Genomic DNA, 13,531 nt, shown 5'->3' on the forward strand with positions numbered 1-13,531 from the left:
AGGATCACTACATGGATTCAAGGAGAGTCTCAGGCTGAGGATGCGAGGATCACAGCTGGCCTCCCCACAGCTGGAGAGAGCAGCCTCGGCTGGAGTGGGGCACTCAGCCAGAAGGAAGGGCCCGGCCTAGAGCTAGCCTGCAATTCAATGTAACCAGGCTCTCCCAGATAGAAACTACATTTACAAAACAAAAAGATACAGACAAAAGCCTACAGTCCAGGCACTCCAGAGGTTGAGTGAGGCAGGGAGATTTAGAGTTGAAGGCCAGCCCCGACTATAGAGGGAGACTCCCAAAGTCAATAAAAACATGCAAAGGAAGGCAGCAGGACTTAAAAATACAGAAGCACTAATGGAGCTCGGCAGTAGGTAAAGTGCCACAGAGCTCCTGATAAAACCAGACACAATGTATACACTCAGGAATTCGGACTCACAAAGCAAGTCACCTGCTCCTGTAGGTGTGTTTTAGTAAGGGTATTTCCGACAGCCATCTTGTTCAGGGGCAATTCCACCAATACTTTACCTCCAAAGTGAAAAACAAAAACTTGGCAGACAGAGTTGGCATTAAAGCCTTATTAACAATGCACTTGGCCGCCAATAAAATGAAAATGTCAAGGTTCTGTTTTTACCCCAAATACAGCATTGCTTCATCCTGCCTGACAAGGTTACACTGGGTTAATTAGCATTAAGCCAAAGGAAAAGAGACCAGGTTAGCTTACCTAAAGTTAACGGTGGTGGTGTGGGGTCTAGAACATATTCCTTCTCTGGATCTTCCCCTTTAGGCCCCTCTGCAGTCTTTCTAAGTCCAGTGTCCATCATGGCTGCCGAGCCTTTTCTGAGAGATTGTGATTTGTTCTCTTTCTTTTGCACTTTTGTCTTACAAGGATCTGCTACTGAGAGATGTCCAAGTTGAAGATCACGTAATATGTGGTCTTGTAAGGCAACTGCAGAGACTGCTAAGTTACTTTTTTTAGATGAACGATCCTAAAAAAGGGGGGCGGTGCTTATTTAGTGGAACAGCATGTAACATCATTTAGAAGAAAACTCAGGCCTTGTTGCTCCTTGATGGCAGATTACCAAGTCAGTGGGAAGGAATGCCAGGGCAATATTTAATCAGAGCAAACTCCAGGCCCAACATCTACAATGGAAGTAAAGGGAAACCTTTTCATTTAATTACTGGAGCCTTAATTATAAACCAATAAATTCAAACCTGTGTGTGACTAAATAAGATGCTACTGCTTTGCTATGGCTAAATTAGACTCCAGGCAAACTCTAAAAGGAGATCTTGCTCTTAAGTAAAAGATCTCTGTTGAAAACTTAAAAAACATTCCCTACAGGACCAGGTCCCTGAGGCAGGAGACATATGCAGGTAGCACCCAGAGACTGTCTGTTACCCATATCACATGCACTTTCCACTTCTGCTCACAGTTTCCCAGGAACACAAGGTTTGTAAACTATTTTTATACCTGTAGAAGGTCCAGTTAGACTACACCGCACAAATACAAACATGTGTCAGTTCTGAGGAGGATGGGATACCTTATTTTTTAACATGCTGTATCAGGAAACACCGTGGTGAGGCTTCAACAATCTTTAGCATCCCATTACAATAACTTCCATTTTTTTCTGCTGAAACAGAAAGCAAGAGTGTGTGTAAACATCTGGATCTACTTGGGCTATGGAAATGGTAACAGTGATGCCAGCCACAGAGCATGAGCCACCCTGTCCAATCTACACAGTCATAACCCAATTCATCCCTGTCCTCAAACAGCTTACCATGGTGCTAGAAAGAATTCCACTATAAAGAACAATCTAGCAGCAAAAATGGAGTCTTAGAACAAAGTCTTAGAACAAAATGAGACACTAAAAGTAAATGAACAATCCTTCAAGATAACATTTAGCCCAAGTCTTAAAGAGAGAAATGTGTGTGTTAGATGGCAGGAGCAAGAGCAGAGACGCCCACCAAAGCAGCTGTGCTTGTGTTTGGCAAGAAGGGCAACAATGAAGAAGTGGGTATATGGTGCACGCTGGCTCCTTCAACCTGGCCAGCACATCGGTGGCAGACACTGAGTCCCACCTATGGTAAGTTACTTAAGGATCTGCAGCTCAGTTTTATAAAAAACACAAAAATGCTGAGGTTTGAGGATTATTATACAAAAGGAAACCTCTTTAAGGGCTTACAAGGGACTGTTCTGCACAAGATACTCATAAATGGTTACTGTTGCTCCAATTGCCTCAGAAATGGGGGGATGTATTTGGTATTGACCTTTTTAGTTTTCAGACCATGCTGACCATGATATTCTACAGTGGAGAGAAAAGGCACCTTTTCAAAAGCAACCTAACGGAATAGTATTGAGGGACTAGCTTTCAGAAAGGTGCTCACAGAGCAGCTGATACACCTTCAGGCATACACTAGGCCCTGGGTTCAACCCCTAGCACTGCAGCAGACACTTGAAAAAATTACAGGAAAATGAGTCCCACAGGAACTCATGTGTGAGATGGGAAGAAGAGAGCCAGGTGCTGTTCAGATCCTTTGGAAGCCTAGGACAGTTTTCAGTGTGCTCACCTTCTTGCTCCTTTTCATTGCTGGCATGGAGATCTATGAAAGAAGTTTGTATGCAGTATTTCTTACAGTAGCCTTGGCTGGAGGAAGGCATGTAAACTACTGAAAGGTCACTGTTATTATTTTCCAAATTCAAAATGCCTCTAACTTGGCAATGACCAAGTATGCATCATAAAAATAGTTTATTTTTTTTAACAAGATTCATACCATCGTTAACCAGTAGGTAGCTCTTTGGTCTACAATTTCACCAGATTTGTATTGTGCCGTTGTGACTAATGTCAAGGTAAAAAGCGTTAAAACTGTGCCTCACTAAAGTCACATAGCATTAGCAAATTGTATGATTTAAAAAATAACGAAACATGCCAGATGTAGTCGAACTGTATGAGAAAACATAATGGTGACCCGTTGGACTGGCAATAGGTGAGAAATAAACCTCTGCCTGACGCTAATTGCCACAACAGCAAACTGACTGTAATTAGTTTGCACACGGTTAGGAGGTTGTGCCAGGTAGGAAAACACAGGACTAGACGACAAGCCATTTAATCACCGATTGCTTTCAGTGATCAGAAGGCAATTAATACATGCGTCAATAGAAATGCACTGGAGAGACGGCATCTAAGTTTAAAATACTCTCCCAGTTTGGTTTGAGGTCCCTCGCCACATCACAGCCTTGTGCCTTATAGGAAGGATCCGCGGACCGCCCACAGCGACCCGCACCTTCCGCGTCAACACTACCCGCGTTCGGCCCTCTCTCCCTCTCTATGAACCAGAGCTTTTTTTCTGTCGGACAGCGCTGCAGGACAAACTCACACTGGCCCTTCCTCTTCTCTCCGAAGCACCTTCTCAGATCCACTCCTCGTTGCCACGGCAACTAGCGGCCGGTGCGCTTCGGAGTGCGCACGCGCGCCGGCTTCGCCTGACCCTCAGTGCGCATGCTCGTAGGTCCCCCACCCCTGACCCCCATTCGGCTGAGCAGTCGTCCCTTCAGTTTCATCGGCGGCGAGCGGCTTGCTGCACCCGCGCTTTACGTCATGGCTCCGCCTGTCACTTGTCGTCAGCGTCTGGACGCTGGTGCGGTTACGCTGTCTTGAGGCGCGGGCCCTGGGCGTGTGGTGTGGTGTGCGCGGGCTCTTACCCCTCTTCCTCGGTGTGTGATGTTTGGCGTCTTTTCGCTGCGCCCTGGCCAGTTTGTGTGACCCGAGGATGCGCTGACCCGTGCGGCTGTTTGTAGTGGGCTTTCAGTCGTCCCCTCAGTCGGAAGATTTGATAGCTGCCCCTTCGACTGTTTTGCGAGCGCTGTGGCGTCGCCATTCGACCTCCTACAGTTCCTCATGATGGTTGCCATGGCTCCCGGTAATCGTGGCCTGTTCTGTGTTGCCGGGTGAAAGCCTTTTCACGTTCGCCCCTTCCAGTGGTCTTCCTAGCTCTAGGCAAGGCTTCTCTGAAGGTGAGGGTGGAGAGAGCTGCCCCTGTGGCTACTGACCTTGCAGGGTACCTAGCCCTTCTGCACTCTGTGCCATCTCCTACCCCTCTGAATATGCACCCCCGCGCTGTCCGATGAACCAGGCTTGAACCCCTGGGGTCCTTTAAAAGTCTCTCACTTCTTGGTGCCAAGCAGAAATAATGTATTGATTTTCTTCTGCCTGTCGTGACAGTGACTTTGCTGCATCTTAATTGTATACAATTCACCTGGAAGTGCAAAGAAAACACGAGAATGCAAGGTCCTCCATGAAGTAAAGTCTGCAGAAGTTACTGAGCTGTGAGATTGGTTTTCTGTCACTAAAAAGTCCCAAAAGTCGATTTAAATCTGTTATACACGATAAGTCTCTGGAACAATATAATTTTAAACTCACTTAAAAGTTACAGATTTTTTTTTTTCTTGGCAATGAACTTTATGAATTGGCTCTTACTACTTGAAGCTTGTAAAAGCAGATTAAAAGCAGGCCAACTGTTTTAAAAGTCAAATTCACAATGAGTTTTAAGTTCTGAATTTTCACGTGGTGGTTCAGGTGCTTTCTAGACATAGTATAATCTTAGCTTATGTTTTAGTGAGTGATGTATTTAGGAGAGCAGTTAAGTCCACCATTTTGCTGTCTTAAGACTGGTTTTTATTTGAAGTTTAAGAGGGAAAAGTTTTTGGATACCTTTAGCTAGACCTGAGTTTAAATCTACACTTACTTTCTGGATGTCTGAATTTTAGCAGCTAGCTTTACGTTGTTTTCAAGGGGGCCTTGCTGCATCCTGTCATTGGGATGTCTATTAATTACCCCAACAGTAGCCCAGGACATTATTCTGTGACTGAACATGTGGCCAATCTAAAACTAGTTGGAAGCTCTGGTCCTATGATGAACCACCATCATAATACCGTAAGGTGGGAGCTGGGGGACCTGGCCTAGCTGACTAGTCACAAGAACTCAAGTGGGTTTTTATTTGGGGGAGGGGAGCATTGGATAATTTAGTTCTACTGAATGTGAGAACAAGAAAAGACTGGAAACTGCAGCTGCATCTGCTCCATTAGCATCTGGGGTTAAGAGCTGAAGGGGCGGAGCTGCCAGGTGAGCCTTGGAAGGAAGATTATACAGGAAATGGCAGAACACGGATTTGGACACAGTCCAAGATGGGTGATGCAGTTTGAGCCCTGGAGCTAGACCAGCTCTTGGTTTTTTCTTTTAACCTACTTCATTTATTGTGAGTCTAGTTTTCTGTTACTTTGAACACGAAGAAATTCAATCAAAATAGGGATTTTGGTACCACAATTTAGGATTGTGATGAAGTTAAAACATGATACTGTATGTGAATTGCTTTGTGCAGTGCCTACTAATTCTGTTTTGAGGTCTTTCTCTCCAACTTTATAAAGTTATAAAAAGTCCCATTTAAAAATTCCTCACCTTATCCAAGTCATGATGTTTTGCTATCCAAAATAGGTTGGCCGTAAAGATTTGCTGCATCCTACAAACTTTGAAGACTAGTTGTTTGATTTTCAAAATATATTTTTAAATTTTCTTTTGAGTCCAGTAACGTGGCATTGTGTCTTGACCCATGGCAGCTGCTGGCCAGGCAATGGTAAAGGATTGCCAGTCATTTTACCCAGCTCTTCAGTATGTGAGCTATAACACATTGTCCTTCAGTTCCCTTATCCTAATGTGTAATCACCCAATAATCACTTCTTTTCATTGAACAAAGGAAAGTGGGAAAACAGACTAGTTCTGAGTTTCTGTCCTAAATCATTTCCTTTTTCTCTTCATGGCTTCTCTGGACATTTCTTAAAAGTCAGACCTTTGGTAGCAGTTTCCTGAGCTTTTCATTTGTTAAAAAGCACTGTTCTGTTAGTGTCCCTGGGCGGTCTGTAACTTGTGTAGCCTAGGCTGGCCCAGGATAGATTAGTCCTCCTGGGTACTTCCTGGTTGCAAGGAACTCAGGTGTGCACCGTCTTTTCCGTCAGTTTTTAAATGAAATCCCTTAAGGTAGCAGCCATGTAGAACAACACTGACCTTCATAGAGTGAATATGTTGGTGGCATTCGGTATGTCTACATTGCTGTCACGCTGGCTTCTCTGTGTTAAGACAATCCTGGACTGCACAGTGGACATACGTCCTATAGCCTGTTACAGTCTGCCCCTAGCAGTTGCCAAGTTTAGTCTGTGTCATAGACTTGGACGCACCTATACAATACATAACCTTTGGTGCTTGGCTTCTTTTTTTTTTTTTTTTAAACTTGAGTATTTCTTATATACATTTCAAGTGTTATTCCCTTTCCCGGTTTCCAGGCAAACATCCCCCTAACCCCTCTCCCTCCCCTTCCTTATGGGTGTTCCCCTCCCCACCCTCCCCCCATTGCTGCCCTCCCCCCAACAGTCTAGTTCACTGGAGGTTCAGTCTTAGCAGGACCCACGGCTTCCCCTTCCACTGGTGCTCTTACTAGGATATTCATTGCTACCTATGAGGTTGGAGCCCAGGGTCAGTCCATGTATAGTCTTTAGGTAGTGGCTTAGTCCCTGGAAGCTCTGGTTGCTTGAAATTGTTGTACATATGGGGTCTCGAGCCCCTTCAAGCTCTTCCAGTTCTTTCTCTGATTCCTTCAACGGGGGTCCTATTCTCAGTTCAGTGGTTTGCTGCTGGCATTCGCCTCTGTGTTTGTTGTATTCTGGCTGTGTCTCTCAGGAGAGATCTACACCCAGCTCCTGTCTGCCTGCACTTCTTTGCTTCATCCATCTTGTCTAATTGGGTGGCTGTATATGTGTGGGCCACATGTGGGGCAGGCTTTGAATGGGTGTTCCTCCTGTCTCTGTTTTAATCTTTGGTGTTTGGCTTCTTTTATGTGGCGTTTTTCAGGTCCTTTGATATCATAGCATATATCAGTGCATTGGGGTTTTTTTTGACAGAATGCTGCTGTACAATTGATTGTGGTCATATGTTGACACACATGAGTATTGCTGTGAACACATGTTTAATGCACTTGTGTGTAAATGAAATCACTGATCAGTGTGTGACTGGTTTTTGCAGCAGTCATTTAGTTCTCACAAGGCTCTCTCACAAGTTCTTACAAGTTCTCTGAGGCTTCAGTGCTTCTGCATCTCTCTTAACACTTGTTCCTGCTTTTGTCTTGACATTGAGACAAGCTTTCAATATTATGCTAGGCTTACTTTGTTCTTTCTGCTTTAGTCCCCCATGTGGTGAAGTTTTGATTTGATCTACCATGCCTGGCTTCGACTTTTAAAAAGTCGTATTAGTTAGGAGATTGTATTATGGTTAGAATTCCTCTAGTTTCTGGTGATGTGGTGGTTCTGTATGTACTAGCCCTTTAGTGAGAGGTGCTGACAAAATTTGGCCCACAGATTTTAACTGAATGTGCTCCTTCTTCTGATGGGCCATCCAAGGTCATTCTCACTTCTGTTATAGTATTTCCAGCTTGTGTTCCCTTTTTTATGCTCATAGTTACCATCTGCCATTGCATATGACTGACTTGTTTCACTGGAGCAGGGTATGCTACTTTATAAAGTAAAAACAAAAGTACTATTGAACTTGATGGTCAAGACATGATGCCAGTATCAGCTTGACTCTGAAGAGAGCCTCATACTGGATGCTGTGCAGTGGTAGGAGTTTCTGAGGTGGGAAGAGTCTGTGTGTCTTGACTGGAAGCCTTAGTGAATCAGAGCCTATCTCAGGCTTTTCGTAACAAAAGAACTAACTTTGGGTCCTTTTTCTTTGACCATAACTCTCCCCTTACTTTTCCTGAGAGGATGCTCTAATGGCCTGACGACTTTCCAGGATGTCATCACTGCCACAACGAAGACTGAGCCTTTAACATAACCATTGGAGAACAGACAACATCCTAACCATAGTAGCCACTCTCATTAATCACAGTTTAAATATCCTCTTCGTTAACTTCAGACTCTGCCATGATTTTGTCTGCTGCTGCCTTCTGGCTTAAGATAGTATATTTTCTTGCCTTCTTGCATGCAGTGTCTTTTCCTGTTGAAAGCTGGACATATGCATTGAGTGATGTGCTCTAAAGCAATAGGTTATTGGTATGAGTTCTCAGGCTCCTCAGGTTGGGGCTATTGACTATTGGAGAGCAAGGCTTTCAGCATTTTCTAGTCTTGTTTTAGCTCTCCACACTCACCCTACATAGTGTTTTGGGGTTTTCTTTGGGACTTTTAAAATGAATTCTGTGTCCCTTGGTGCCTCACTTCTAGTCTAGAGATAGACATGATTGGTTTTCTCTGTTTGGTCCTAATTGGAAAGCAGGACAGGATGCACAGGAGCTCACCATACCAACCCTATTGTGGTGTTCCTTGGGAGACATGACCATTCATCTGTCTACCTCAACTGACAGTAAACCAAAGAAAGGATAAAAGAATAACTTGGTGAACTGATGAGTTTTATTGGGATTATTTATAGGAATGTGTGGGAGGTGAGACAATCTAGCTACAGTCCATAAGGCTTTTGTGCTTGGTACTATGCATGTACATAGGCAGGAGAGATTGGAGTCAAGTTTGAAGAATCCCACCACATACTTCCTAGTGAATCTGCAGGTTTGCCCCTCCCCTATTTCTAGTGGGGCCATGTTACTTACTTTGTCCAGGTAAGTGAAAATGGTTGCACATAAGCACATAAAGAAAAGACAGCTTAATGGTGGTTTGGTTATCATCACATATGAAATGTATCATTACTTAACCTTTCAAGTAAGATATCAGTCCATGAGCTCAGTATTTATGAATTCACAGATAAGTACTAAAAATGAGGCCACTAAGCTGCTATTCTGTAGTTTATATACCTGTTCCATAAATGAAGAACTTTGAAGTAAATACCTTTTTTGAAGAAACAAAAGTAAAGTTGTGAATGTCTCTTTATTTCATACAATATTTGTTTGCACTACTACTTTGAATCCTTAAGGACTTTCCACAGAGAAAAATCCAAGTCTTTTGTCTGGGTAGTTTCTTGGCAGTATTAACTGATCTTTCTGATAGGTTATATTTCCACAATACTAGATCTTGTTATAAAAGCTGTCACTATTCCTTTATTCTTAAAACGAGTTAAAGAAATCGTGTTGATACTCAAGAACAGCAGCTTTGGGTTTAAGGACCATCTATATTTAAGTGCCTCTGGGTAGGTGCCTCAGTTGTACAGTGCCCTTTTGTGATTGCCTTGAAATTCTTTTTAAATTTGAAATCTACTGGCTAGATTTGGAGGCCAGGTTTTAGTGTCAGAAGATTTGGAGGAATAATGGCCATAGGAAGCAACAAAAATCAAGACTTGGCAAAAAAGGGGGTGGGGAAGCACCTGGAAAGAACCCTAAGGTATACAGGTAGAGAAACAACCCTAAGACTTAAGAAGACATGGTTGAACAGGAGAGAGGACTGAAGGTATGTGCTTAGAAAGAGCAGTCTATGAAGGCTCCAGGTATATAGATTCCAGGGTTATGGACATTGGTATTGTGGGCCTCGGGTTCGAAGACTCCAGATGTATAGTTTCCAGGGATGTGAATACCAGGACTACTACTATAAGCACTTCAAGTATATGGACCCCAAACGTGTGAACTCCAGACGTGTAGGGCCTGGGTATATCCCTGAGATGTGGACCCAAGATGTGTGTACTTCTGGTGTGTAACTTCAGATATGTGAAGCCTGCTACCTTGAAGTATATGGGTCCCAACAGTGTATACTCCAGATATGTAGACCTCAAGGTATGTGAGCCTCAACTGTGTGCATTCAAATATATAGACTGTGGGTGTAGAGGTCCCAGGTATGTGGACTCATTAAGTGTACATCTTATTGGATGTAGAGGCTTCAAGGTGAGGCCTGGAAATTGATTGTTCTGCCATACACTGCACACTACACACACACACACACACACACACACACACACACACACACACACACACACACACACACACACACACACAGAGCTAGCAAGATGGGTCAGTAGGGAAAGTACTTGCTGTGCAAAGCTGACCATTTGAGTTCAATCCCCAGAACCCATGTAAGGGTGGGAAGGGAGGAACAACTCCCAAAGGTCCTCTGACCTCCACATGCATGTCACATACATTAATGATAAAATTTTTAAAAATTTGGAGGGAGGAGAATTTTAGATTCCTAAGAAGTTCAATAATAACCTTTAAAATGTGAAGAGCTTGAAGGGGCTCGAGACCCCATATGAACAACAATGACAAGCAACCAGAGCTTCCAGGGACTAAGCCACTACCCAAAGACTATACATGGACTGACCCTGGGCTCCAACCTCATAGGTAGCAATGAATATCCTAGTAAGAGCACCAATGGAAGGGGAAGCCCTTGGTCCTGCCAAGACTGAACCCCCAGTGAATGTGATTGTTGGGGGCAGGGCGGTAATGGGGGGAGGATGGGGAGGGGAACACCCATAAAGAAGGGGAAGGGGAGGGGTTAGGGGGGATGTTGGCCCAGAAACCCGGAAAGGGAATAACATTCGAAATGTAAATAAGAAATACTCAAGTTAATAAAAAAAAAAATGTGTCTCCCAGCTGGGCGGTGGTGACACACATCTTTAATACCAGCATTTAAGAGGCAGAGCCAGGTAGATCTCTTGAGTTTCAGGCTAACCTGGTTTACAGAGCAAGTTCCAAGACAGCCAGGGCCATTCAGAGAAACAAAAAAAAAAAAATGTGTCTTCTATTGTAAAGTATAATGAGTATACAAGCCTGGTTACTGTGCCTCACTCTTGCAAGGTTCAGAACCATTCCATGGTTGCCATTTGAACAGGGATTCTTGAATATTTTTTTCTCTTTTGTCACTCAATGCACACAAAGAGAGACAGAGAGAGACAGAGACAGAAGGATGGGCCAACTGACTGTTATCTCAGTTTGCTATTTGCCTATTTAGGGACCACGGTTATCAATGTGTTAATGCATATGTTTGCCTAGGGTACTGCCCTGATGTAATAAAGTTTGGGTTATACAAAGATAAAAAACAGGGCAGATGGGGTTGGGGATTTAGCTCAGTGGTAGAGCGCTTGCCTAGGAAGCGCAAGGCCCTGGGTTCGATCCCCAGCTCTGAAAAGAAGAACCAAAAAAAAAAAAAAAAAAAAAAACCAGGGCAGATGGTGTAACTTAGTGGTAAAATGTTTGTCTAGCATGTGCAAGGTTCCAATTTCTATCTCTAGTACTACAAAGAAAATGAAGGGAGGGACACACAGTGAAAAAGAAGAGATGTTCAAATCCAGACTGGGTCCACTTTCTTGATGTGTGTAGGTTAGGGAAGTTTTTTAGACTTTTGGTCTCAAGTCTTCACTTAGAGAATGAATGAAGTAATTGTCATCTTGCAGAATTTTGCAGGGAGTGAGTAAGATCATACAGAATGCACCCAGTTTGCACCTTGGAATGGAGGCTCTGAGCAAGAGGTGACTTTGTGCTGATGGTGGCATATTTGACAGTATCACAGTCCAGGTGAAGATACACTTCCAGTCCAGCTCTGTCTGATGCTGTTCCTTGTGGAGAACACCTGTAGTTGAAGCTCACAGGGAAAAATTAATGTTGAACACAGCCAAGGCTGGCGATGCAGTCTGGTCTGGGAGAGATACACCACAAATTGTTTCTAACTAAGAAAACAGTGGTGTGTTAGCATGTTTGGTTTAAACCTCACAATGAGCTTTGTACAATAGCAGGTTAAACCGCAGTTCTTTGAACAGGAGGAATTTCAGAACTTGTGGTATGTGGGCTCTCTTTATGTTTTTCCCTTCATATTTGAAGCTCCTTGTTTGAGAATGTAGAAAGTTCTATCATTTCAGACATCAGACTTAGCATTGAAAACACAGCATTCTTAATCAGACTGATGAAAGTCATTTATTGTTTGCTATGTCAAACATGGCATGCTACTTGCCACTTTGTGGTCTGCATGTCTTTCTCGAAGCTCTGGGCTTTGATCTAAGGCAGAGTACAATCAGTAGCACAGATGACAGCACAAACCCCCTAGCACCAGTGATGTGCATTGTCATTCTTGACTCTAAACCAACAAATGCAGAGGTGCAGAAGTGCAGAGGAGAGAGCCACCTGACTAAAGGGGCTTGTGCATTCTTGTGAGAGCAGACCTCTGCCTCTCTTGGCAGAGACAAAGGTGTGGAACAATTTATTGGTTAAAGATTGGGTTCACTGTGTGCAGTCAAAAGGCGCCTCTTCAAGGCCAGATTCTGGTCCTTCCTTCATTTTAAGGTAAACACTGGCATTTAAAAGGCCTCGCAGAGCCAGGCTTCCAGCACATAAAAGCGGCTTTCTTAAACTGTCATCAGAGTGGATTTTAGAACGTGCTTTTAATACTTACAAGGTTGATGTTTGCCTTTTAAAAATGCTATTTGAGATAGCTTTTTATTTAACTTTCACCCCGGCATGCCTTTTACCTGGTTTGTAGCAGCATTAAGGAAACTTACCTTGTTGTGAGACCAGACAAAGATTTAGAAAAATGTTGCACAGTGTGACCTTTTAAAAGTCAGGGCTTCAAAAAAAAAAAAAAAGATCCTTGTTTAAACAATATAAAAACTGGGTGAAAAAAATAAAAGTATATAATCTCAATCTGAACACTGGGTCTCAAAGTGGGGTTGGTTACTCTGCAAGATCAATTATTTTTATCACCACTACTCTTCTGTCTTTTTTCTAGTTCTAAACTAGATTGTGAAATCCAGGAAACGTTAGAACTGGGATGGAAGCTTTGCATGTATGTGAGTCTGACTGCTGAGTGGTTAGTCTCAGATGCTGCTTTTGTGTTCATTTCCATTTGCAGAGGTAGCAGGAACCTGAGCATGTGTACCAAGATATTACCAGTAGCAGTGGGCTGCACCCGTGGGATAATCTGGGTAAATACTCAGTACTGTCCCTTGGCTTCATAATCTACAGTAAGATCAGTCCTATTAACTCGTATTAATATTAACTCGTACTTTAAAAGTCAAATATATTGAGATAAAATACATAGTCCTTTTACATTTCCCAGTTCCATGACAAATGCAGTCATGTACCTACAACCAGATTTTATAACATAACCGCTGGCACAGAGTTGCTCTCTTAAGGTTACTTGGGGTGGTTTCTCCTTGAGTTCAGCTCATCTGTCTGCACTGCCTGTAGCTTTGCCTATTCCACAGTGTTACATCCAGGAAGATTTACAATATGTAACCCTTGAAATCTGGCTCTTCTCCCTCGCAAAATGCACTAGAGACACTTACATGCTGCTACATGTATGCATGGCTTTTTGTTGCTAAGATTTATTCCGTCAATGACGGAACCTCACTGTGTTTATTCCTTTGCTGGTTGACGGGCATCTGGGTGCTTTCCAGGTTTTGAAAACTATCAGCAATTAACTATGAACATTCCTGTAGTGATTTCTCTGTGAGCATGTGCTTGTATTATGTTGGGTAAATATGAGTTGTTGGGGCCTATATCAGTGTTTAACTTTGACAAACTTACAAGGTATTGCCTCTTACCTGGATCTCAGTAGATGAGTTCTGGATACCTCAC

General features: G+C 43.2%; 1 protein-coding gene and 1 long non-coding RNA gene across 20 annotated transcripts in view; one reads left to right on the forward strand and one right to left on the reverse strand.

The window, feature by feature from the left end:
- Rnf32 (ring finger protein 32) overlaps positions 1 to 3,880 on the reverse strand; it is a 62,494-nt gene extending 58,614 nt beyond the window's left edge. For 4 of the 14 annotated variants that reach the window (XM_087657093.1, XM_087657098.1, XM_087657097.1 and 1 more), the window contains exons 1-3: positions 3,368 to 3,442; positions 1,534 to 1,623; positions 717 to 981 (exon numbers count right to left, since the gene is read on the reverse strand). In XM_087657093.1, the coding sequence (XP_087513219.1) occupies positions 717 to 981; positions 1,534 to 1,548 (280 nt within the window). In that variant the 5' untranslated portion in view covers positions 1,549 to 1,623; positions 3,368 to 3,442. 14 annotated transcript variants of the gene reach the window in all.
- LOC102550082 (uncharacterized) overlaps positions 3,520 to 13,531 on the forward strand; it is a 316,819-nt gene continuing 306,807 nt past the window's right edge. For 2 of the 6 annotated variants that reach the window (XR_015685867.1, XR_015685868.1), the window contains exon 1: positions 3,520 to 4,004. This is a non-coding gene — a long non-coding RNA (uncharacterized LOC102550082). The remainder of the gene's footprint in view (positions 4,005 to 13,531) is intronic. The other 4 variants (XR_015685870.1, XR_015685871.1, XR_015685872.1 and 1 more) reach the window with 3 other exon arrangements.

This window comes from Rattus norvegicus, chromosome 4 (genome assembly GCF_021556685.1).
Source record: "Rattus norvegicus strain SHRSP/BbbUtx chromosome 4, alternate assembly SHRSP_T2T, whole genome shotgun sequence".
Classification (NCBI taxonomy): Eukaryota; Metazoa; Chordata; class Mammalia; order Rodentia; family Muridae; genus Rattus; species Rattus norvegicus.